The 25,891-nt window shown below is 44.0% G+C and overlaps 1 protein-coding gene across 1 annotated transcript in view; it reads right to left on the bottom strand.

The window, feature by feature from the left end:
* The window catches only part of LOC128339364 (uncharacterized), an 84,044-nt gene that overhangs the window by 36,083 nt on the left and 22,070 nt on the right, over positions 1 to 25,891 (bottom strand). Inside the window, exons 2-3 of the mRNA XM_053283132.1 lie at positions 6,377 to 6,407; positions 1,976 to 2,052 (exon numbers count right to left, since the gene is read on the bottom strand). Coding sequence (XP_053139107.1) covers positions 1,976 to 2,052; positions 6,377 to 6,407 — 108 coding nt within the window. The remainder of the gene's footprint in view (positions 1 to 1,975; positions 2,053 to 6,376; positions 6,408 to 25,891) is intronic.

The raw sequence follows: 25,891 nt of genomic DNA, 5'->3' as shown, positions 1-25,891 counted from the left end.
CTCGTTCGCGAACTCTCGCGAGAGCTGCCACACATGGGATTAGCAACGGGTACATTTAAGAGAATTAAATATATAAATAAATGTGTGTATGTATATATTTATTCGTGCTTCTCCATAAAAAGAAGTGTGCTCTGGGGATGGAGGAGCAGAAGGACGATGATGGCATAAATACTAGCCAATAAGTAAGTACCCATGCCAGCCACAACCAGGGTTATCCATTATTTTCTAGTTCAGCCTTTATCAATGTCCAAAATCTCAATAACCTATTTTTTCAGAGCTCACCACAAAACTTAAATGTGTTTTGAGGACAGCAAAAGTTCTATCAAGCCACCTCTACTATTCTTAAAATGTTACATTTGTCTTCACTCTGTGAATCAGAGCCAAGCCAACTATGAAAAACAAACACTTCAGAAATCTCTAATGTAAACAGTAAGATATAAAAGATCTACAGTCCCCATTCAAGACCAGCACCTGACCCATGAGATACTTTGCTTCCCCTCCATTCACTTGCAAAGTTTTAGCCACACCAAGATTGCCTGTGTTTACCCTATGTTCCCCCATTCTCCACTTCCAAATTGTTTCCTACTCTTCACCTAGAATCATGACCCATTCACTATGAGTTTCTAGGCTCTTCCAAATGCTGATTATTCTAGCCTCAATGCAAAGTTGAAAATAGTAATGGGAAATCCACACTGAAGGCTCTACAGACAGGGCTTCTACCCCGAATCTCCTCTGGGAGAGAGTGTGTGCGTTCACACACTGTCTCTGCTAATTCAAGCTAGGGGCCTCACCTCAGTTCTGTCCCCCTACCTACAGTGTTCCTCCTGATCTATCTCCACCCACCTTTCAACAAGCATGGCCCAGGGGCATATCTAGGGTGGGGCAGGCAGGGCACGTGCCCCGGGTGCCACTTGAAGGGGGGCGCCATTTCTTAAAATTAAAAAAAATGGCCGCCAAAAACAAAATGGCCACCATGCATGCTCAAATGGCTTCTAAGAGGCCCTAGGCCATGCCAGGCCTCGCAGAGGCCATTTGAGCATGCGCAGTGGTCATTTTGTTTTCTGAGGCCATTAAAAAAAAATTAAATGGCCACTGCATGTGCTCAAATGGTCCCTGTGAGGCCCTAGGCCTTGCCAGGCCTCACAGAGGCCATTTGAGCATGCATTGCAGCTTCCAAAATGGCCACCAAGCCAATCTTTGCAGGCCCGAACAGGCCCGAAAATCAGCCGGTGAATTAAGAGGCCAGTGGGGGGAGGGGGAATGGTGAGTATGTCTTTGAATCAGTGTGAAATCCTTAGTATAAGGCCCACAGGGAGTTTCTTGCTCTCTTTCTCTCATTTTAACTGTCTTTCTGAAATACTAGAATATATTCCAAGTGGTGACACAGTTTACTCTGCATATCCTTTAATTATTTCAGAATATCTGGGAAAAGTCAAATTCTCCATTTATTTTTTAAACTTATGTAATAGTGATGCTACAATGCAGAGTAGAGAATTAGACAGGCACTTCAGTTTAGTTTTCCAAGTATACTTCCACATAGTATTTGGGTATTTCATGAGCCCCAACATACTGAAATTTGTAGTTTCCCAGCATTTTTTGGTCCGGCTACGTCCACTGCTAAATAGTCTTTGAAATATTAAACGATGAACAAGCTTGACTTGTATTTTTCAGCTGATATTCTGGTAAAGTTATCTGAAAGATGGGTGTCAAATGTTTGGACAGGGGGTGCAATTTCAGTGCTTGCCCTAGGCGCTATTTTCTTCTATTGTCTTCTGTCCATCTGCCACCTCAGTCTCAGTAGCATTCAGATACAAATTGAAATTTGCATCCTTTTAAATAAAGGCACATGTGTAAATAATAAACTACCAAGTTTCTTTCTCTGGGAAAAATGGCAACCCACAACTTTGCAATTACTCCTCTGATGCCATCAACAGCCTGAGTCCAGATAGCAGACAAAGATGTGAACTGTACTCACAGGAAGAGCAAGAAAAGCATTGAAATATTCCAGGAAAAGGTCATCATAAGTCAGTAGCTCCTCTAGCAGTTCATGTTCTAAAAATAAAAATCAAGCCAGCATTAGACACTAAATGGCTTTGGCCCCAGGTACCTTAAGGGCTGCCTGCTCCCAGCTGAACCTACCCACCCAACTAAATCAGCTGGGAGGGCTCTGCTAGGCATAGGGACACCTGCTGAAGTTCATTTGTCCAGTGCATGGAACAAGGTCTTCTCAGTAATTGCCCCCAGGCTGTGGAACTCACTCTCAGATGAGATCCAAATGTCTTCCTCACTCCCAGTCTTTTAGAGAAGACAACCTTTTTATTTAGCCTTGGCCAATGAGTAGCCCTCTGGTTTCCTTTTTTAGTTTATTTATTTTGTACTTTTAACGAAACCTTATACTTGTTTTTAATTTGTTGCTCAATGCTCTGGGTCTAAGGACAAAGGGCAGTATATAAATGTAATAAATAAATTGGGTGGGCATCTGAGTGTGCTTAACTTTCCCCAACTCCTGCCAACTCTCCCCTGCAAATGCCATCTTGCCTCCTGACCTGACAGTTTTTAACAATTCCTCCAGTGGGACACTGAAACCAGTGTTTTACTCCAGCAGTGACTTCAGCATTAAACAGTTCATGTCAGGAGTACTGTACTGTGCAGACAATACAGAAGCAAAACCACTTTATGGCTGAAGTAGTAAAGCGACGAGTGAACAGTTTGAGGAAACTGCTGCTGCTTGAAAGAACAAGTGTGAACACATCTTTCACTTCAGTAGGTGCAGACACATCAAGGTGACCAGGAATAGTCTATGCCACTATGTGCTGACAGTACAGACAATTCCAGAGAGAAACATTTTACTGCTGGAGGAAACCACCTCTGTTTGAGAGGGTAGGGATAATCTTGTTACTCCTTGCTTGCTTGCCTCTATTCACTCTTCTCCTTATATCAATAGCAAGATCCAGGCTTCTCAAACAAACCCAGGATGTTTTTGGACAAGGTGTCTAAGCAACAATATGTAATCACCTCTACTAAGCTGGGTTATTAGGACTGGCAAGTGCTGGCAGGCTAATGGAAGAGAGGTGTGATCTTGTGATTTGTGAGTTTTATCCTACTGTCTCCATACCACAACCCTGAGAGATTATTGGCACTTGTGCCCTCTAAAATCAGGTGTTATTTGATTCCCTCTTGTGGTGGAGGACAGGGGTGGAGGGGTGTTGGTAGGTAGCTAGAAACCCAATAAAAAGCTCTTTGCAGTTGGACTATACAGCAAAATCCAGTGAGCAGCCATAAGTTGATCTTGTACAGAAGGAACTGTCACAGTTGAGGATTCATTTACATGATAATTTGTCCTAAGAACAAGCTCCTTAATTGCATTTCAAGACTGGATTTGTTTACGTGAGCAAAATTTTAATCTGCTAGTTTACTCATTTAGTCTCAGATAAGTTCCCAGTCAGCAGAAGAATCCATCATAAGTTCAGAACTACCAACTCTATAACATCCCCCATCAGACACCCAAAGAGAGGTTCAAGAAAATCTGCTCTGAGTCTTGATTAGACTTAATGCAACGATTAATTTGTGTGATAAATTAATGTAAGAATCACAGAAGTAAACTGTGGATTTTAAAGCAAATTTTGATCACAGCTGTCCTATGAGAATTGTTGCTGCCAATAATAAATGTGCACCTCTTAGTTCAGGCAATATGTTTACAGTGACTCTCCTAGTCATAAAACATGTGTTTTTCAACTGATTGAAAGAAATTGCTATATTCATTAAATAATACCCTCAAAAAATATTACTTAGATTTCAAGAAGTTTAAATTGTTAACTTTAAAACTGGAGATAAGAAAGACATTGATCAAATGAAACAAAATTAGTAGGCAGCCATCCGTGCCTCTGTTTCTTCTGTGGGACATGCCCTCTGGGTAGAGCAAAACCTGTAGATTCCTAGGAGAGATCAATGAAAAGGGAAACCTGCTGTTAATGTGACTTTGTTCTATGGCCAATATTCCATTCCCGCTCTCTCCCACAATATGAAGTACATTCCAGAAGTCTGTCTCATCTCCAACCCATCGGCTTATTCCTGAATCACAGCAATATCCAGATGAAATCATACTTAACCTGCGCCTGGAGACTTGGCTCTAGGACCTTCTTCGGTTACGTGCATTTCAAAGGAGTGTTTGTAGAGAAGACTCCTAGCTGTTCTCGCTCTCTTTTCTGTGCTGTTTGCTTACACCCAACAGAGGCTGTTTACTGGGGAGGCATTTATAGTTGGTGGCAACTGAGTCACTGGGTGGGGCCACGTAGCGTTCTCAGTCTTACTAAATACCTGCTCAGGCCACCTGGTCCCCAGAGTGTCTACTGGGCAGCTAATTTATAGGTGAAGTGCTGAGCAGTCCTCAGCCCATTCTGCTTTTGGGCACACACACCCTTTGTCAAACAGCAGTTGCTAAGCTAAGGGATTTTAGTACAGTTGCTGGGTGGCAGCACAGGCCACGCACGACTTTTCTAATACGTCACTGGCTTGTTGTTCTCTACTTGACTCTAGAGTCAGCAAAGACTAATTATCCCCAGGGATAACTTTACAAAGATTCTGGCCACATCTACAGTGGATGGTAACCTTCATTTTTGTTTTGGTTTTGACTTACACTGTTTATGGTTACAGTGCAATTTAAAAGCCCTGGCAGGGGGTTCTCCACACAGCAGCCTTTACTGCGCGTTTTCTGGGAGGCTTTACTGTGAACTCAAAATTATCCCCAAAACCTGACGCAAAAAGTGAATTTTTTAACCCAGGATATAAATCAGGTTGCACTCTAATTCACATTGAAAAACCCAAATTGTGTGTGAACTGCTCCCCAATAACTCACAGGGACTTCGGGGTATAGCTGCCCGATATGTGAACGCACACCCTCCATTCCTGAGGAGATGTGAACTAAAGAGCTTTAAAAGCCCTGTGTGGAAAACTTCCAGGATTTCTGCACTGGAAGTTATGATGTTTTTATTTATTGTTAGACAATACTGAGCTAGATGGACCAATGGTCTGACTCAATATATGTCAGCTTCCTATGTTCCTGTCCTCCCGAGGTCATTTCATAAATTACAGCCAACCTATGAAGGCCACCAAAAATGACTTCTTCTTGGCAGTGTTCCATGCAACAGCTGAAAAGCTACTTACTACACTAAAGGTTTGAGGTCATTGTATGAAAATTCTCCACGCCCCTAGACCAGGAGCAGAGCCACCATTGGGTGAATGGGTTCTAAGAACCCGGGGCAGGGGCCGCACAGCCCCGTTTGGGAGGAAGACCAGCCCGTGCTGCACTGGCAGCATGGCCGAAACGGCTCTCCATGCCTTTAAAGGCAGAGAGAGTCACTCCGGCCCGCACTGCCCAATGCAACGTGGGCCAATTTCCCTTCCAAATGGGGTCACATGGCCCAGTTTGGGAGGGAGACCATGCCCCTGCACATGAATTCTCTGCCACAAGATGAATTCATATGGAATTCTCTGCCACAAGATCTGGTGACAGCTAACAGCTTGGATGGCTTTAAGAGGGGTTTAGATAAATTCATGGAGGACAAGTCTATCAATGGCTACATCTGAGTGCTATAGGCACCTCCAGCCTCAATGGAGGTGCCTCTTAATACCAGTTGCAAGATGCCTCTTAATACCAGGTGCCTCGTAATACCATATGCCTCTTAATACCAGTTGCAAAGTAGCAGCAGCAAGAGAGAGGGCATGCCCTCAGCTCATGCCTGTGGGCTTCCCAGAAACATCTGGTGGGCCACTGTGCAAAACAGGATGCTGGACTAGATGGGCCTTGGGTCTGATCCAACAGGGTTGTTCTTATGTTCTTTCAGGTATACAGATATAATTTGTATTTAACCTGTATTTTTAAAAAGGGTATTGTCTTAAATTCAGAGTGAGATAAATACGGATTTTTGTGTGTGTATGTTGTTCTACATGATGGAGACTATTGTAATCCATCTAGTACACCTGCACAATCATACAAAGTATAATCTAGGAAACAAATTAGGAAATCGCATTGCTTTCCTTTTGAACTAGGGAGAGTGGAAGAGAAGAGATGCAAGGCAGATGGAAAAGGACATAAAAGTCTCTGCCCACAGGAGGTACTGCTGATGTTTTATTTGTGGATTTCCATATACAGTACATAGTATTTCCAGTGAAGTAGCCAGCTGATTTCAATTTTCAGAGAAAGCAACACAGATCAGGGGTCTGTTTCAAATTTTCCATTGACCCATGGTAGAATCGACAAATTGGTAGCTCTATTTTATTATTTGCAGGGCAGCAAATATTCGTGCCAGATATATACCAGTTTTTCCAGAAGGAAATCCTCCTATTGTACTTCAATGTAATTAATACTGAAACTTACCGGTAGGTGACAGCCTTGGATCTTCAGTCTTCTACTATACCAGTCACTGGAAGATTTCAGTGTAATACTAGGAGAATATAATGCCCCATTGGCAAGTTACTACTTGTAGGTAACCATTGGTTTGATCTGATTCTGATTAACATTACTTTTCCAAATAGTGGAATGAATAACAATCTGTCCTGGACGGACACAGGCTTTTTCTTCCATAGAATATTAATGAATATTTGTTTGTTTTTTCCTGAACCTACCAACTACCGTAACACCAAAATGTGTTGTATGTTTTTTTAAGTTTTGCTTTAACAAAACTATTTTACTAGCCACATTGGCCTGGTATGTAGAGTAAGCAAAAGACATCTATACCCACCGCTTCTTTTATAGTTAGAGATCTGTTTCCTGAGCTGGAACATGAACAACAATGCATTTGAAAGGATCACATTGCCACACTGGTGGTTTTGCCTAGAAATGTCACTTTTCCCCTTTAAGAACAAATGTCTCTCTTTCCCCCTGTGAAGAACAATGAGATGCTCTTTATAAAGAGAAAGAAGCTATTCAGAGAGGTTACTCAACCTTACAGCAAAGAGCTCATATCCGAGGTCCTTACTATAAGAGATGGCAACTCAGGCATGCTTTTAATTCTCCTTTTACTGCATCCTAGCTAGTAACCAGCCCTTTAGTCAATGAAAGAATGGGTAAGGTCACTGTGATGGGGCCAGGGTTGACCTAAGAAAGCTCTGTCTTTCTCCTCAGAGTCATCCAGATCTAAATAAAGCCCTTATCCTGAAGTTATATTATTATTTTCTTGTTTACACAGTCAGACAGGTGTTATTGACTGGTTTGTTTTATCCAGACATCGAGTCCTTCCCAAGGACCTGGGATGCCAGAATGTTATTGTCAATTGTTATAGATATCGTTGCAGAATATAGGCTGTTCCCAGTAAAGCTGCTTTTTGTAATTGGCTGATGGTGATTTCTGTGGCCCCTATGGTGTTGAGGTGCTCTTCAAGGTCTTTTGGAACTGCACCCAGGACGCCAATTACCACTGGGATGATTTTGTTCTTCTTTTTCTGCCACAGCCTTTCAATTTCAATTTGTAGATCTTTGCATTTGGTGATTTTTTCTATTTCTTTTTCTTCTATTCTGCTATCCCCTGGTATTGCTATGTCGATTATTTTGACTTGTTTTTTCTTTCTTCTCGACTACAGTTATATCTGGTGTATTGTGTGGCAGATGTTTGTCTGTTTGTAGTTATTATTATTATTATTATTATTCTCTGTGTTATTCTCTCTAGTCTCTGTGTAAACCGCCCTGAGCCATTTTTGGAAGGGAGGTATAGAAATTGAATTATTATTAAGTTATTATATTGCCATCAGATCCAGATTTTTAAGCCAAGAAGGGAGAAATAACCTGAAGTTACAAGTGAGTTCTGGGGAGGAGAGCTGGTCTAGTGAGCATGAATTGTCCCCTTTGTGAAGTAAGCTCTATCTTGATCTGCATTTGGATGGATGGCTCCATGTGAGCACCATAAGATCCTTAGGGGATGGGGCCATAGCTCAGTGGAAGAGCATCAAGGTCCCAGGTTCACTTCCTGGGCATTTTTCACATAGCAGCCTTTACAGCTTTACTGCGAGGTTTTACTGTGAGTTCGTAGTTGCCCCAAAAGACCCCCCCCCCAAAAGGATTTTTTTTTAACCCTTGATATAAATTGGGCTACACTCTAACACACAGTGAAAAACTCAAATTGTGTGTGAAGTGCTTCCCGATAGCTTGCAGGGACTTTGGGATAAATCTGGCCAATATGTGAATGCACATTCTGGAGGAGATGCGAGCTAAAAAATCCCTATGTGAAATATGCCCTGGCATCTCCAGATAGGTCTGGAAAGACTTCTGCCTGAAACGTTGGAGAGCTGCTGCCAATCAGTGTAGACAATACTAAGCTAGATGGACCAATGGTCTCGCTCAGTATAAGCAGCTTCTTATGTTCCTATGACTGCCCATCCATGAGACAACTTCTACAAAATGTATAGAGACCAGCAGCATTTCAAAGCTTGTAAGGGATATAATACACATTTAAAACCCCATGCAAAATGACAGGAGCACTTAAAAAAAGCAATTAATATTTATATAAGGCGGCAGAAATATAGGCATGGAATTAGACCCCCAAAAAATGAAGAATGCAAATGCAAGCAAGCTAAATAAGTGCTGATGATTTGCACACAGCCAAGGCATACAGCTTGAATTACCTTTAAAAAAAGAGTTATGCTTTCTTAGCCAAACAGAATTCAGCAGTTTCAGGCAAAAGCAAAGCCAGGCTTCTGATTTATTTCTACAAACAGCATGGACAGTGACATTTCTTCCAAGCCAAACTAAAGAAAAAAAGATGTTCAAAGCAGTCTCAAATATGGAGGGATTAGTGACATAATTTCTAGCCCATGCCAAAGTATTGTTTCCCATTCTCCCAAATACACAACTGTAATAGTAACACTGCACTCATGGCCAAACTGCTAACTTGACCGGGTGAGGCAGCTGCCTCAGGCTCGAGTGGCTGATTGGCAGAGGCGACAAAATGCCTCCACCACCACTGCACACCAAAACCTTATCTGCCGGTGGTGCCCACCCATGCCAGCTGCAGCCACCACTAGCCTCCTCTCCTGCCTGCCTGTCCTGCCCTCCCTGCGAAGAGTCTTTCGTTCCCTAACCATCCATCCAAACTTAGCCATGTGATGGCCTGGGCACAGCGGCCCCCATCTCCAACCTGAAGCTCGGCCCCACCCCCACATCTATTTATTATTATTATGTTTACATTGTATATCCCGCTCTTCCTCCAAGGAGCCCAGAGCGGTGCACTACATACTTGAGTTTCTCCTCACAACAACCCTGTGAAGTAGGTTAGGCTGAGAGAGAAGTGACTGGCCCAGAGTCACCCAGCTAGTATCATGGCTGAATGGAGATTTGAACTTGGGTCTCCCCGGTCCTAGTCCAGCACTCTTACCACCACACCACGCTGGCTCTCTTTGCCTCACAAGAACAATCAGATTGTAAGAGAGAGTGGGTAAGAGTCTTTTCTCCCCAGCCCCACCCCACATATCACTTCCTCATAGACTCTCTGCCTTTCCCTCCAATGTTGTTGCTTCCTGGCAGGGGCGTAGCTAGCGGAGAGGGGGCCGCATTCACCCCTCTCCCCAGCGGCCTCTTGGAGTGAGGGAGATAATGAAGAAATAGGGAGGGTTGGAGCTGGGGAGCCCTCAGGAGCTGGGGGGGGCTGGGTTCTTTTTAACCCATCTGCTCAATTATAGCTACACCCCTGCTTCCTGGGTTAGAAGCCAATGGAAGACATGGGGATGATGGGGCAGAGCTTCAGCTGGAGACATATACCTCAAGCATCATCCAAATGAAGAGTTGCCAGTTCTTGTGGTCTTCCTGCCAGTGCTATTGCTAAATGTTGTGTGTTGGAGCTTTGTCCCCTCAGTCCCTGTTACATTTGAGAAGTTCCTCACACAGTGCTTGTTCCCATACCCAAGAGATGGGCCTCTCTCCGTATGTGAGTCCCAGTGGGCCTTTTCTGCCCATGTTGCCATGTGAAGCAGATGGGCTTCTCTCCCACTCACCTTCCCAATGCATTGTCCTGGCACAGTTTCTGACAAGCTGTTCGGTGCTGGCTGGCACTGCAGACTTGACTTAGCAGCTGAGCACAGCAGGCTATAGCAGAGAGGGCTCCCTGAGTGTTTCTGTCTTAAGTAAAAGAATTTGGCCATTACTTTTAAGAACATGCAATTCTTTTAAAGGTCCAAAAGACTGAGAAGGTCTGTGTTTTTAGCAGAGTAGTTCAGCCAGAGCAGCATCTTGCAGTAGTTCAGCAAGAGCAGCTGATGGGAAAATATGTTCAAGCAAAATTTGAACATTTTCAGTGTTTAAGGAGGAGGTAATGGTAGTGGCTGGAGACTGCCTACTGAGAGGTACAGAGGTGGCCATGCGCCGACTGGACTAGTTAGCTTATGAAGTGTGCTGTCTCTTCAGTGTGCAGATCCAGGATATGATGGACAAATTGCCAAGACTTATCAAGCCTACTGATCATTATCTCTTCTTGCTCATCCATGTGCAGATGAATGACATTGCCGAGCACAGCTATAAACATATCACATCTGACTATGAGGTTATGGGAAAGAAGGTGAAGGACTTTGGGGCTCATGTCACTCTTGTTAATTTTTCCTTTAAAAGGTAGAGGACTCCAAAGAGAGATGAGCGTGTTTTAGGTGAACAATGGATTATGCAAATAGAGTCAATGAGAGAGATTTGGTTTCTGGGACCACAGTCTAAGCTTTCTTACTGAAGGATTACTGGCCGGAGATGGGTTGTACCTCATGAGGATTAGGGGAAAGGTATTTGGTGGAAGCCTGATGAACCTGATCAAGAGTGCTTTAAAGATAGGATACTTTAAAGCCCTCTTGATCCTTTAAAGAAAGGATGGAAACAAAGGTCCAAGGGTAAGGACTAACCACAGAGACTTGGATGTTACAGTTGTGGGGTTGCTCAGCAAACCCCACAATAAGATCACAGCAGAGACACTGGGACATAATATCCATAGGTTGTGATGTCTATGAATGAATGCAAATAGTATGGGAAAGAAACAAGATGAGCCTGAACTCCTAGCATAGGAATACAAATATGACTTAATAGGTATACTTGACTAGTATTCAAGCCCTTTTCACCTCCACGCTAGATTTTTGTACAGGGCTTTACATGGTAAAGACAACCAGAAGCTTCAATTGGTTCAGAAAATGGCTGCAAGGGTTCTGACTGGAATTGCATGATCCCATTACACTGATTATTTACCAGCTTCACTGGTTACCAATTTGCTTCTGGGCCCAGTTCAAAGGGCCAATTTTGGTCTAAAGTTTGAACTGGCCAGCAACCAGATGATCACACTAATTTCTCTCCTTGCATGAGCATACTTGAGAAATTTGTTTCAGTTCAGAGACTCTCCTTTGGGTTCCCCACCAAATCAGATGTACAGCAAGTGAGTACCCAGGAGATGGCCTTCATAGAGAGGGATGCCTGGCTCCATGATCATTGCCTGCTTTTAGATGGGCAGTAAATGCAATTCTGTTTCAATGTGCCTTCTCATTCATTTACTAGTCAGGATTTACTGCTGCAACTGCAGTTTTTAGTCTGCTTTTAGTCTGTTTGTTTTACAATTTAGTTGTTTAAACTGTTAGCCTGATGTTATTTCACTATGTTATAATTGTAAGCTGCCTTGAATATGCTTGAAGGACAGAGCAGAAATATTTTTCTTCTTCTTCAGAAGGAGAAAAGAAGAGTGCACTTGTGTCTCTTTCTAAAAAAACTTGAGTCAAATGTCCAAAGGGAGGGGGGGGAGGCGTAAGGAATACCTACTCCTAGCATTTTACAAGCTAGAGTGTTCTCCCTGGAGCATCCTGGGAAATATGAGTCTTCTTTGCTATTTTGGCTGCAGTCCTAACACTAGCAGTTGAACTGTGCAGTTTCTTCAGAGCTGGTGATGTCTAGTCATTGAAAGCAAAAGGAACAGCAGACAACGGGCCATTTCACACAGCCAAAGTACTATGGTTAGTTTGGGTTGGAAATGTGGACCCATACTTGCCGAGACTATGCACTTCCTTCTCCTCCCTCCTCTTACCTTCTCTGCCCATGCACTATTGACATCCTGGTTTAGTTAAACTGCAGCTCCATGGCTCATGTGAAGCCAGGAATTCTGGAGTATCACTGGTTTACAAAGCAGGGTGTGAAATGAGATTATACTCAGTTTCCAGCTTCACACATGCCGCAGAACCATAATCTAAATAAGCCAGGATATAAACATCATGACTTCATGCCAGAACTGAGGAAGTAAGGGGACAAGTGAGGAGAGAGCGTGAAATTTTGGCAGGTTTCAGGCCATGTTCCTGATCTAAACCAAGTATAGTTTGTTGATCACGTGAACCAGCCCAATAGGACTGAATGCCCAACTGCACATTATGTCAAGCATGTCATTGGCTTTATTTGTTTTCTAAAGAGCAGGTCGGGGCAGGGGATCAGGAATTTAACCCCTTCGCCCCCCTAGTCCCAGTCTGGATACATACAACCCACCATGGCTTCTATTTGCCCTGGAATGAAAGCTGTCATTGGTGGCTTGGGTGGGATCCTTTCTCCCAACCTTTACTTCAATTGACACCATTGTCTAGATGTTCAATCTGTGACCAAAGTGGGGAGGAAATGAAATTCTGCTCCCCAACAAACTCAAATTTTGTGACTGTAATAAATTGAATGGATTGAGCAGATCATCATACATCACAAAACACAATCTATTTGTGAACAAGCACCAGATAAAGCAGAAAGTGATGAACCACCAGAACAAATCTTACTGAACTAATCTTCTTTCCTTGTTTTGACAAGGTGGGTGCTTAATAGGCAACCAGACAGCATAATTTCATTTTGGTATGGGTTCGATGCAGTCCTACACTATCATTTCAAAAGCAACCTCAGTATGAGCTTGGTGGACATTAACATTAGGCAAGTAAACAATGGTTGAAAATTGCTATTGTGACGGATTGGATGTAAAGGCTAGGAGAGTATAGCAAAGGAGTTTATGTAGGGATCTGTTTGGGTCTTGTAATGGGTAGTGTTGAAGCACTATGGTTGCCCCATTGAAAAATATATCCTGATGTCCTTTGGATTCTGCCGGCCTGTATGTCGTTCTACTGTGGAAGCATCAAACTATGCCCAAGACACAGTGCCAGGAGGATGGGAGAAAACCAAAGCTATGTGTATCTTATTTTCACATGTAGGGACATTATTTCCACTTGGTTTGGAATTTGCTGCTCCACTAATTTTGTTGTCTCCTCAATTGCCCGTTGTCCCACATTTCCGAAGGCATTCTTTCCTCCTCCTCCACTTCTTTCTGTCTATTCCTTGGGATCCTGGCAGGTACACAAGGAAGCTAATCCATCAACTCAAATATCACTGAGTTTTACAGAGATGAGGGGGAAAGAGATGCAGAACTGGATGACCTTTAGAACAAGGGAGCGCTCGGGTTCCCTTCCTTGGCTGGATGATGCTTTACCTCCCTCCCTGTGCTGTAACCTTCTCCTCTCTGCCCCTGCATTTATTTATAAGCACTATAAATAATTGAGAGGCTGCCTGCATGTGCATCTCTTTTCTTGGCCCCTGACATTTCTCTGTTTTGAGCTGCCTGTTCTGCTTAGTTATGCTTTTAATTTCCTCCTTCTGCCTTGTTAGGAATGTCAGAATCACCAGCCTGGAACAAACCACCATTTCACCTTATTGGAAAGCAAGAGCAGCCTCCTTAGCTCACTGACCCACCTTTCCCTGAACTGGGAACAAACGGGTAAAAGTTCAGTGTGTCTCAGAGACCTTACAGTCACAGAACTTATCAAGCATCTCTTCTAGCATAGTGTAGCACACCTGATCCCAGGAAGAGGTCTACTCAAAATATATCTCATAAAGTCTAATTTACAAAATAACTGGCAAGGCTTCAAAAGCATTCACTAAGGTGGCTTTTGGCAAGCTACTGTTCTCAGCCTAAAATCAGTTTCTTCCGATCAAGTATTATAACATCTAGAGAATGAAGGGTTGGAACACAAGCAGATCAGGCAGTGGATTACGATTAAGAATATTAAGAATCTAATGAAGAAATGTTTTAGCACAGCCAGGCAAATACAGACTGTTTTTTTCCTGTTTTTTCTCTATCTGCCTTGCCTGCAGTCTAGGTCTGGACTAAACTATAAGGGATCTAAAACATTGTTCAAGAGCTAGCCAGGATCAAAGAATTGATTCATTAGAGATACCACAAGTAGATTAGGTTTCATTCTTGCAGTTGTGAAAGGCAGGAATAGATTTTCTGCAATCTTTTCATGCAGGGTTCACATGGTCACCCTACTAACCTGCCCACTGATCCTCACTATTTTTCAAGCCAGGGGAAAACTTTGGCAAAAAAATAAATAAATCTCAATGTGAAAGCTTTTTCCCACTGAACTCCACACTGTGCTGCACTTTCCCCAGTGTGTGGTTTTTAAGGGAAGGAGGAGATGGTCTTTAAGGAGAAAAGAGCCCTGTTGAGCTCCGACACCATCTTGGAAGGTCTGCATGGAGAGCTCTATGGGGAAAGCTCTGGAAAGAACTACACTTCCCAGAGTTCTATGAGCACCTTCCAAGAGGGCACTGGAACTCTAGGGCTCCATTTCCCTTAAAGGAGCCCCACCAGCATGGAGCAAGTGCAGCACTGGGAATGGTTGTCTCTGCACAGTACTGGGGGGATTGTGCAGAATGTTCAATTTAAGCTTCACACAAGCCTAATAAACAATTTGTCAGGGACCTGCAGTTAGAATTGATGGGTGTTGCCACTGGCTGCTGGGCCTTGCAGTGAAGAACACTGCATTAGCTCTTCTAAGTCCCAATGAACTACCTCAGTACAAAAGTTATTGGCAGATTTCCTTGCAAATTTATTAAAACAAACAAACAAATAAATAAATAATAATGATGATGTCTGACTGTGTAAACAAGAAATAATAATGGAAAAATAAGCCCCTGCATGGTCAATATTTGCACAATATAAGTGGAAAATCAGACATCACCAAGACCTGGCAATGGCTTAAGAATGGCAACTTGAAGAAAGAAACAGAGGGTTTAATACTGGCTGCACAAGAACAGGCACTAAGAACAAATGCAATAAGAGCAAAAGTAGAAAAATCCACAACAAACAGCAAGTGCCGCCTTTGTAAAGAAGCAGGTGAAACCGTGGACCACCTAATCAACTGTTGTAAAAAGATCGCACAGACTGACTACAAACAAAGGCATGACAAGGTAGCAGGGATGATACACTGGAACATCTGCAAAAAATACAAGCTACCTGTAGCCAAAAATTGGTGGGACCATACAATTGAAAAAGTTGAAGAAAATGAAGATGTAAAAATATTATGGGACTTCCGACTACAAACAGACAAACATCTGCCACACAATACACCAGATATAACTGTAGTCGAGAAGAAAGAAAAACAAGTCAAAATAATCGACATAGCAATACCAGGGGATAGCAGAATAGAAGAAAAAGAAATAGAAAAAATCACCAAATACAAAGATCTACAAACTGAAATTGAAAGGCTGTGGCAGAAAAAGAAGACCAAAATAATCCCAGTGGTAATTGGCGCCCTAGGTGCAGTTCCAAAAGACCTTGAAGAGCACCTCAACACCATAGGGGCCACAGAAATCACCATCAGCCAATTACAAAAAGCAGCTTTACTGGGAACAGCCTATATTCTGCGACGATATCTATAACAACTGACAATAAAATTCAGCCATCCTAGGTCCTTGGGAAGGACTCGATGTCTGGATAAAACAAACCAGTCAATAACACCTGTCTGACTGTGTAAACAAGAAATAATAAACAGCAACAACAACAACTTCATTTGTTAGGCACCCCATAATCAAAAGATTCCAGAGCTGGGCAAGATAAATAACTGTATTAATTGCTGATGAACTCTACAGCTCTTCTTTGGTCTCACCTCTGACTCCTGATGGAACTTAAAACAGCCGAGCTGCAAGTCCAGTGAAAGAGGCAGTTTCTGAAAGAGGTATGTGCGTGGTACTGAAATTTAGATATGGAGTCACTGCCACATTTGCCCTGAAATCCAAAATGGCCACTATTCCAACATGGCCCCTGGTGGCGCAGTGGTAAAACTGCCGCCCTGTAACCAGAAGGTTACAAGTTTGATCCTGATCAGGGGCTCAAGGTTGACTCAGCCTTCCATCCTTCCGAGGTCGGTAAAATGAGTACCCAGAATGTTGGGAGCAATATGCTAAATCATTGTAAACCGCTTAGAGAGCTCCGGCTATAGAGCAGTATATAAATGTAAGTGCTATTGCTTGAAAGAGTTCAGTTTGAGCAGTGTTCAGAGGCCTTCTTTGCTTTTCCTTTGAACTCTGCACATTGATCTATGCTCATACTAAATACATGGGCTAAATGGCACATTTGTGGCAATCGCCTGTACAAGAAAAGCCGAGGTTGATTAGCAACATTTTCTTAATGCTTAGCATATCAAATGTAGATTTGAACTTGTATATACAAGTATATGGCTCATGAGGTGGAATAGGTAATTGGCTCCTTGGCTCTCTAAGCTACTATTTTGACATGGTTGGTGGATGTTGGGACTGTAGTAAAAAAAGAAAAGTAGATCCCACCGGTGTGAAGTTTTCCCGCCCTTGTCATTGCATATCAAAAGCCAGAACTCAGGATCCGCCAACAGTGGTAAAGATTAGGCAGGTGCTGAAATCCAGGGGCCACCTTCAAACTATTCACTTCTGCTCTTGTTCCTTTTTGCCCAACTGCATCTCCCTGGCCCAGGGTCTACACATAAACATCAGTGACCACCACAAATCACTCCCTAATGTGATGAAGTTGCACCCTCATTAACACTCCAGAAGGGCAATGACTAAATTGGCTATATCCTTTGAGCATCCTAGCAGAAGGTAGGCAGCCAGACTCCTGGGACATTGGGAGACTGAAGCAAACAAGGGCAGGTGATGATATCATAACAGAGCAATGCCCAGGAGAGGGAAAAGACAATCCATTGAGTATTACACAGAAAGGGATAAGACAAAGGAGCATTTGTGAAACACTGGGAAAGAGCTTCGAAGATAAGCTGAACGTCTTCCTTGCGATTGTTGGGACTGATAGTTGTGAACAGAGGATGGATGGAAATACACACACACACACACACACACTCTACTGAATCAGACTATTAGTCGCTTAGCTCAGTACTTTCTAAGCTGACTGGCAGCAACTCTCCAGGATTTCAGATAGAGGTATTTCTCAGCCCTACCTGGAGGTGTAAGGAATTGAGCCTGGGACCTTCAACTGGCAATGCAAGTGCTCAACCATTGAGCTATGTGTCTTCCCATTGGTGGGTTAATAGGTGGTTTATACCTGTCATCACCTCTGAAGCTGCCCTCTCTGTTCAAGTATTAACAAAGATCATATACTGACATTTTAATAGAATCTTAATAAAACCATGTGAATAAAAGACTGTGCAATTGCATGCGTTATCACAACACTGGAGGGAGAAGCGAACAGCTCAATCCTCATGGTGGGTAGAGACCATATGTAGAAAGAGATTTTCCAGAAAACTGCCACTGAAGAAGACTCAATACAGTCGAAATGCATTTGGCAAGAATTTAGGACTTATTAGGAAACACTACATGAGACTTTACCTTGGGAATATTCACTTGTACTTCTCCTGCTTCTCCCACTATTTATTTTCAATATTTATTTTATTTTACTTTATTTTATTTTTTACATTTATATCCTGCTCTTCCTCCAAGGAGCCCAGAGCGGTGTACTACATACTTAAGTTTTTTAAGTTAGATGTAGAGACTATTTTAATGAGCATTTTGAATACATTTTATTGAAATGTACAGATTTATTTGTATTCCTGTGTTATTATAAGGCATGCAATTGCACAGTCTTTTAATCACATGGTTTTGTTAAGATTCTATTAAAAGATCAGTACATGATATTTGGATTCTTTGTTGATACTCGTATACATTGTTGAATCCATACAGGGTTTTTGTTTTTTGTTTTTCTCTGTTCAAGTATCTGGGTCCTTAATGAAGCTTGCTTCTTAATATGTACAACAAATCCCATTTCATAGCAAGAGAACATAAGAAGAAAAGTAAAGATATTTCCATTTCTTAATTTGAATAATATTGCAAAATATAGATATATGAGATGTAGAACTGTTCTGTGTGTAAGTTACAAAGACTAGTCTATGAGGCACGTCACATGATCAAAGTGAAGCACCTAGAGGTGGTTTGCAGGGCGAGCAAGCTTAGCCAGCTCTTCCTGCAGATGAGCCATCCCTGGGCGGCCGGATCAGGCGCCCACATGATTACCGGCTCCGTCATCTCCCTGCCCCTGGGGAAACCCCCTGAGGCTGGGAGGTTTGTTGGAGCCTCCCAGTCAGGGGTCTCTTCATGAGTCATCACAGCGCAGAGCCGCGACTCATGGCGACTCACACAATCAGTGAAGCAGGGCTATCAGAGCGCTCACTCCACTAACCTCGTTTAAGGGTGGGTGCATTTAGTGCGGTTTGCTTCCAGAAGCCTCACGGCTCCTGTTGCAGCACACAACCAGGAGAAATCGTGAGAATAGCCTCTATGCCTCCTTTTTGGGAGTCGTCATATTCTTGCTCTATTCAGGCATCAGGAATTGCGTGTTATGCTCAGAGGCTAGATTGTGAATCCTACCTTGCAGCATGTGGTGCAGCTCCTCACACTTCCAAAATGCCCAAACGAGGCCTGACATGCAGTCGCAACAGAGTTTTCTACCCAGCTCTTGTCAAGGAGCAGACAGTTGGCAGCACTACTGTTTCTGGCTCGGGGCTTTTCCTTCCATTCTGCCCATTCTCAGAAAGGAATACGGGGTCTTATGGGACCATCGTCCCTTGCAGCAGTGTTGTGCGTGGCCTGTTAGCTCTGCAGGGTGCCTAGAGCACAGAGCTGGTTAAAGCAACAGCAGGAGGTGGATCTGTCACAGGGAGTCTCTTCGTCAGGACAGTGATTTGTAGCTTGCAGGCTCCAAGGGCCTGTCATCATCATTCTCGGCTACCACTGGGAGGGCCGAGGATGCAGGGGAAAGGGCACTAAAGGACAGTGTCAACTCAGCAGCCCTCTTAGCGCCAACTCCCAAGCTGTCGTAACCCATCAGTGTCCACCCTCCATCACCCCAACTTAACTGGCATTGTCCTTGCCAAGCTGGATGGACAGAGACACCTTCTCTGATCACCTGGGGCGGAAGTCTTTTCCTGCTGAATGAGTGCTCCTTAGCTGAAGCAGCTGTAGTTGCAGAGTCTCCAGGGATGCAAAGAAGCCCCGTATTAAGTAATAGCTGTAGAGAGGAGGCATGCAAGGCTCAACTCCGTAACTCATTCACAAATAGAAACCGTGATGGGGAAGCCCGTCACTGTGGCTGGAAGACAACAGAGATCTCGGGCAAGTCTTGACAGTGGCTGGTAATATTGAAGAAAAACTACCCATTTACTTCTGTAGGAAGTGGTTACCCACAAACTATCTCTTGCAACTACAAATATTTATTTACTGCTTTTCAACAGAAGTTCTCAAAGCTGTTTAGATAGAAAAAGAAATTTAAAAGAAATAAGATTCTTCCCTGTCCCCAAAGGGCTCACCATCGAAAACCTCTCACCAATCCAAAAATCTTAAATAACTCCAACTATAACTTGTTCGTCATGTGGACATCCAGGAGATAATGAGGTACAGCATGCACACAACCAACTTACCCAGGGTCAGGGAGGCAGGCTCCTATCCGTTGGGAATTCTCTCTGGTAAGAGATATCCTTCTATTACAGCAGCGTGCACAGAGGCACAACACAGCAGAGTCTGCCTAGGCATGCGTGTATGCTGAGAGTAAAAGAAACTTGGAGCCAGTTCATAGTTTCAAATCAATATAAGGAGTCTTTATTAGTGAACTCCATTCTAGATAGTAAAGTGGAGAGATAGGATCTCTAATCCAGCTAGCTAGCTGGATGCAGAAAGATGGTTTCTGCATCTCTGCACACATGGTGCAGGGAGAGAGGAGCATGAGTGTTGCAAGGGAGAAGAAAGGGAAAGGGGAAGTGGAAGGCAGGCAGCAAGGAAGTCCCTAAGAGTAGCAATCTACATATCAAAGTGATAGTGTCAAGGCAGTAGAGAAGGGATGACCAATGTCTTGATCCCTCTAGCCCTCTGACTCACTAGTCTGTCCCCCTCTGTCATTGAGACATGAGACAGTGCAGAGTCCTTCACTCCCAACACTATCTTCCTCTCCTCACACAATCGCCTGTCTTCTCAAGGCTCTGCCAGTCACATGCCCACCCAAGCAGCGCAGTGGTGATCGGCAGAGCTGGGAGAGGATGAGGAAGTGAGCGTATTGCATTGGGGGATTTCCACGCTGCCAGGTGCTCTTGTCAATCAGCTCTGTGGATACTCGGGCTGCAGGAAGCCTGAGCAATCACAACTAGGGACTGGAGAAAGAGTGCACATGTGTCCTCCTACCTCACTTTTAGCCTGGGTTTTAAAAACAGACCATAGGGGTGTACACAAACCAGTTCAAGCCGAACTAGTTCACTTCAAACTGGGCCTGTTTGATGGTTCAATGGTGGACCGAACCGGAGGCGGTTTGCTCCATGATGGAACTGAATTGAGCCCAGTCCGAGGTGGACTGGGTTGAACTGGTTCAGTGGTTTGAGGGGGCTATGCTTGTAAAGAGAAATCCAGTGAGGTTTCTCCTTTTCAAGCGAGGTGGGGCGGATCTTTAAAAAGATTTCTAAAAAGTCTTAATGGTCTGACGGTGGCCATACCCGCCGCTCTTAGAAGGCCCCCAGTACTCCCCAGTTGCCCGCCCACACACCATGGCTCCAACATTGACTGGCCTCCATACATGTGCAGACGCCATATGCATGGAGCATGGGAGAGGTCGTCCATGGGTGTGGACTGCGGTGCCATCAATATGCTGACGACACCTAGCTCTGCCTATTCTTAAAGGCAGCAAACACTAGGGAAGCAGTGGATGCTCTGAACCAGGGTTTGGAGGCTGTTCTGGACTGGAAGGGGGCTGAACAAGATGAAACTTAATCCAGATAAGATGGAAGTGCTCTGGGTTGGTAAAACTGATCATCCGGGTAGTGAGGTAAATCTGGTCTTGGATGGGGTCACACTTCCTCTGACCAATCCTGCAGCAGCTTAATTAGTTGCCAGTTCACTTGGCTTGGGGCTGGGATATCTGTTGGACCGCGTTCACCCATATGAACCTGCTAGGGCCCTCCGCTCAGCATCTCAGGCCCAGCTCATGGCCCCGTCACTAACAGCAATATGGTTGGCGGAGATTAGAGACAGGGCCTTTTTAGTTGTGGCCCCTCAGCTTTGGAATACCCTCCCCAAACAGCTTCACCATGCTCCCTCCCTCAGTGTTTTTTAAAACCAATTAAAAACACATCTTTTTAAAGAGGCTTTTAGATGTTTTATCTGGTGCTTATAACTGGTACATTCTTTAGTTTTTATTGTTCTCAGTTTTCAGCTTTTTATTAATAACTTTTAATTTGAAACATTTTTTTAAAATGTAATTTTAAATGTGGTTTTAGCCTGCTCTTTTAACTTGTTAACTTTTTAAGTCTTTAACTTTACATTGTATCTTTTTATTAATGTTGTGCGCTGCCCCAGGCATTAGTGTACTGGAGAGGTGGGGTATAAATATTTTAAAATTAAACAAACAGATAAAATGCTCCAACTGAAATATTCTATAACCAGGAGTGGGGTTGGTGGGAAGGACTTCAAAGCCATTTAAGGTCATAAATAGACTAGATGTTTACTGTGTAGCCATTAGTTATTAAAATGTACAGTACAGCACAGAATGATACCTGTACTATCATTCCAGTCAATCACTTATTTGAAATTGGAAAATGTTAAATCGCTACAGCACAATTCATAACATGATGGTAAAGAAGTTAGAAGTACCTCTTTGGTCCTTTTGCTCTGACAACTGACAGTAACACAGTCTCACTGACTTCTGTGATCACCTCCTACAATGAACAGTGCTATGCAATGGAAAACCCTTTTTTGGTTACAGCTCTTGAAGGGAGTTGTATTGAGCAATGCATCCTGGGAATAATGACTTATTTTGTTTATACCTTCCGCTTCTCACTCACAGTGAGCTTATATGAGTAAGAGTGTCTTCCCCAACATGAAGCCTATTATTCACTGTCTATTGTAGTGTGTATGGAGAAGCTGGCTTACAGTCCTATCCTCCTAACCATGTTGGTTTGGACTTTGATGTCATTGCTTTCAATAGGCTTTCCTTCCAATAAAATGTGCATGAGATTGAGCTTAGAATTCCAAGCAGTGATGTTCAGAGAGAGCATTATCTAGCTATTCAAGAATGAAACCTTGAGAAAGAAAGTTGGGGGGAATGGGGTGGACAGAAGAATGGAGAGCCACAGTTTACGGCAATTATTAGCTAGGTTACAACCTATGGTCACCTTAGCCCTATTCAGACACTAAACTGTGAGGCTATTCACACGATTGCTCTGGGTGGGCAGGGAGGGGGCGGGGGGCAAGAGAAAGACTGCCTTCACCTTACCTTCCCCCCAGATGACCAAGCAGATCCTCTTCGGCACACCTCCCATGCGCCCACATGGGCAGCCCTGCACCGTGCAGCTCCCTGGAGCAGGGCGGAGGGATCCGGGGCCGGAACTTATTGTTCCAGCCTCTGGGCAGGGGCGTAGCTATAATTGAGTGAAAGGGTTCAAAGAACACAGAGGCCCCAGCTCCTGAGGGCCCTCCAGCTCCACCCCTCCCTATATTCTTCATTATCTCCCTCACTCTGGGGGGCCGTCAGAGAGAGGGATGAACACGGGCCCCTTCTCCCCTAGCTACGCCCTTGCCTCTGGGCATCCCTCAATGCAACATGTGCTGCAATTAGTCTATGGATGCATAATTAATCTATGGAATTCCTTGCCATGGAATGTGGTGATGGCCACCAGCTTGGATGGCTTTAAAAGGGGTTTAGACAGATTCATGGAGGACAGGTCTATCAATGGCTATTAGTCTGATGGCTGTGGGCCATCTCCAGCCTCAGAGGCACAATGCCTCACAATACCAATTGCAGGGAAGCAACAGCAGGAGAGAGTACATGCATATACCTCTTGCCTGTGGGCTCCCCAGAGGCATCTGGTGGGCCACTGTGTGAAACAGGATGCTGGACTAGATGGGCCTTGGGCCTGATCCAGCAGGGCTGTTCTTATGTTCACCCATCTCTGGAACGCCTCAGGCTCAACACAGCTCGAGCAATCACACGATACCCAGTCGCTGGGTTAAAGTGCGAGAGCACCCTTAACCCAGGCTGACAGCCAGGTTGATTAAGAGGGTTAGGCGGGAAGGGAGCAGAGGGATCCGTGAGGATCCCATCGCTTCTCACGACCAGCATAAGCCTGCCTGAGGCAGCCCAGGCAGGGTTAGGGAGGTCATGATAACAGCTTCTGTAGGTGCTCACAGGGGTCTGTACACATCTTCATGTTTTTATGTGAATAACTATACATACATTCTTTTTAAATCTGGGTACTGGCTCCAACAAATGCAAGATACAGATAGGAAGTGTACTATTGTACATGTATTAAACAATATGTGTGAATAACTGTACATGCGTACAGATCTGGTCGGTTTAAGCAATACAGCTGGTCACACAGATGAAGGGTGTGTGTAGAGAGAGTGTACCTGTTGGACATCCTCCATGAGGTCCTGATGCTTTCTTGGCACATTCCTTAATTATGTGGGAGGACCGTTCATCCAAATGGCCCCTAAACATACATTCTAAGTACTTGTGTAAACCAATACTTGTAGTACACGTTTAGGGGCCATTCAGATGAACACTCCCCCTCCACAAGAAAGGGATACGTCAGGAGGATGTTGGGGTCAATCAAGGAATGTGTCGTGAAGGACATCCCAACAGGCGCACTCTCAGCACTCCCCTTTCTTCTTCATTGAGCCCATTCTCACAATTGAGCGAGGGGGCTACTGGGCGGGAGGCAGGGAAGGCAGCTTAGACTTACCTTAGCCACAGACAATCCTCGGTCTGTGCTGGGTGCGTGGATCGTGTGCTGACATGGACACCAGCTTCTCTCAGCAGCACGGAAGTTTGCAAGGGGCAGGATGCTTCATCCCAGTCTCCAGAACTCCCATAATGCACCGCCGTGGCCAGGAGCCTGCTCCAGTGTCAGTGCCATGCAGCGCCGATACATGAGCACTTAGCCCAGGTTAAGAGTGTCCTTGTACCCTAACCCTGACTAAGCAGTGGGCTCCCTAAGTGGATTTGCCATGACACCACCGCTGGTAGCTGCTCGCCTCCCAGCGGTATATACACACAACCAAGAATGGGCTTGGCTGCCTTAGCCCGCTCTTGGTTGCGTGTATGAACAGCCTCATTGTGTGTTACCAGCAGTATTATATGAACTGGCCCAATGCGTGAATGCAACTCTTGTCTCTTTCCTTCCTGGAGGCTTTACAGACAGAGCTTCTACCCCAAATCTACTTCGGAAGAGAGTGTGTGCATTCACACACCAGCCAAACCTACCCCCAAGTCCCTTTTGGACCCACTCCACATGCAAATTGGGCTTTCTCTTGCGAATTCTAGCTTATCTCGATGTATTTCTGGGGTTTTTTAATGCTGGTTTTAAGCTACTTTTTCTGAAAATGGTGGAGCAAATAGGGAGAGGCACTGGCGTATATCATTAGTATGATAAGAGGGATACTCTCTTTAGAAATGCAGATATAGCTTTTTAGAAAGACCCCCCCCCGCGCATTGGCTAGAAGGAAAACACAGAGGCATGCCATGTGAACTTGCATCAAAACAAAACCCAAGAGCAGAGGGGAGGGGCTGCTTCCCTCAATGCTGCGAGTGTGATTTGAAGTGGCTTCGCTCAACATTTACCCTGCAGCATGAAGCCATGTGCTAATAACTCCCAGGCAATACTGTTTATATTAGCTCTGCCAGTCACCTCTAATGCTTTCTATTAAGCCTCTATTAAGCTTGCTCCTCCACACCCACTTTGACACCCTAAGCTTGAAACTTTGCACTGCATATTAATATTCAAACCTGCTTGAAGCCATATCTTCATGTTATCTTCAGGATTTTTCAGTGATGTGAAACTGGAGAAGCATGTGTCTAAATTTTCTGTTCAGTTTGAATTGTGTTTTTTGATAAAAGAGGTGGTGTTCTCTCCTTCAGGCAAGCTGATAATAAGGGAGAGAAGGGACTAACCTCTAAAATGACCAAACTGATTCTTAAATCCAGGAGGATATATTCAGTGAATAAGCCTTATCATCCTACATTTGGAATCCTGAGTGCACTTATAAAAAGAGCCATTGAACTCAGTAGGATGATCAGGATGAACGTGCATAGAAATAGGCTGGGACCATGCTTTTCCATACACCTATTCAATCTGATCCTAACCACATTTATTTGTAAGCAAGCTGCATAGATTTCAGTAAGATCTTCTTCAAAATAAGATGCTTAGGATTGCACATTCCAGTTTAGGTTAGCCTCTTCTGAGCATCCCACCATGATCGACTAGGGGTCCTGCACAGCGTTTTAGGATTTATGCCAACTCTGATGAGTAAGTCAATTATCCCTGTGCCCTCTGATTTCACAGCTCTTCCTTGATGGCTTATTTCTTTGCATTGTACCTCTTGTTGCTGCTGTAAATTTAAAGGCCATCTTGCCAGCTGGGAAGCCCCACCTCCCTTGGTGCAATGAGAAGTCACAGGCAAGTGCCAGCAAGAGGTCCCAGTGTGATAAACCCCTTCCTGGGCTGTTAAGTGTCACTCTGTGCAGAACAATTATGAGCAGCAGATGGGATGATTTCTGTGCTATCATCTCTCTCCCTTTATAAAGAAAAGGGGAGGATGGAGGTGGAACCAAATCCAATCTAATTAAGGTTAATTA

Source organism: Hemicordylus capensis, chromosome 1, assembly GCF_027244095.1.
Source record: "Hemicordylus capensis ecotype Gifberg chromosome 1, rHemCap1.1.pri, whole genome shotgun sequence".
Classification (NCBI taxonomy): domain Eukaryota; kingdom Metazoa; phylum Chordata; class Lepidosauria; order Squamata; family Cordylidae; genus Hemicordylus; species Hemicordylus capensis.
Note: the sequence above shows the minus strand (reverse complement) of the source record. Positions and strands in the feature narration are given on the sequence as shown.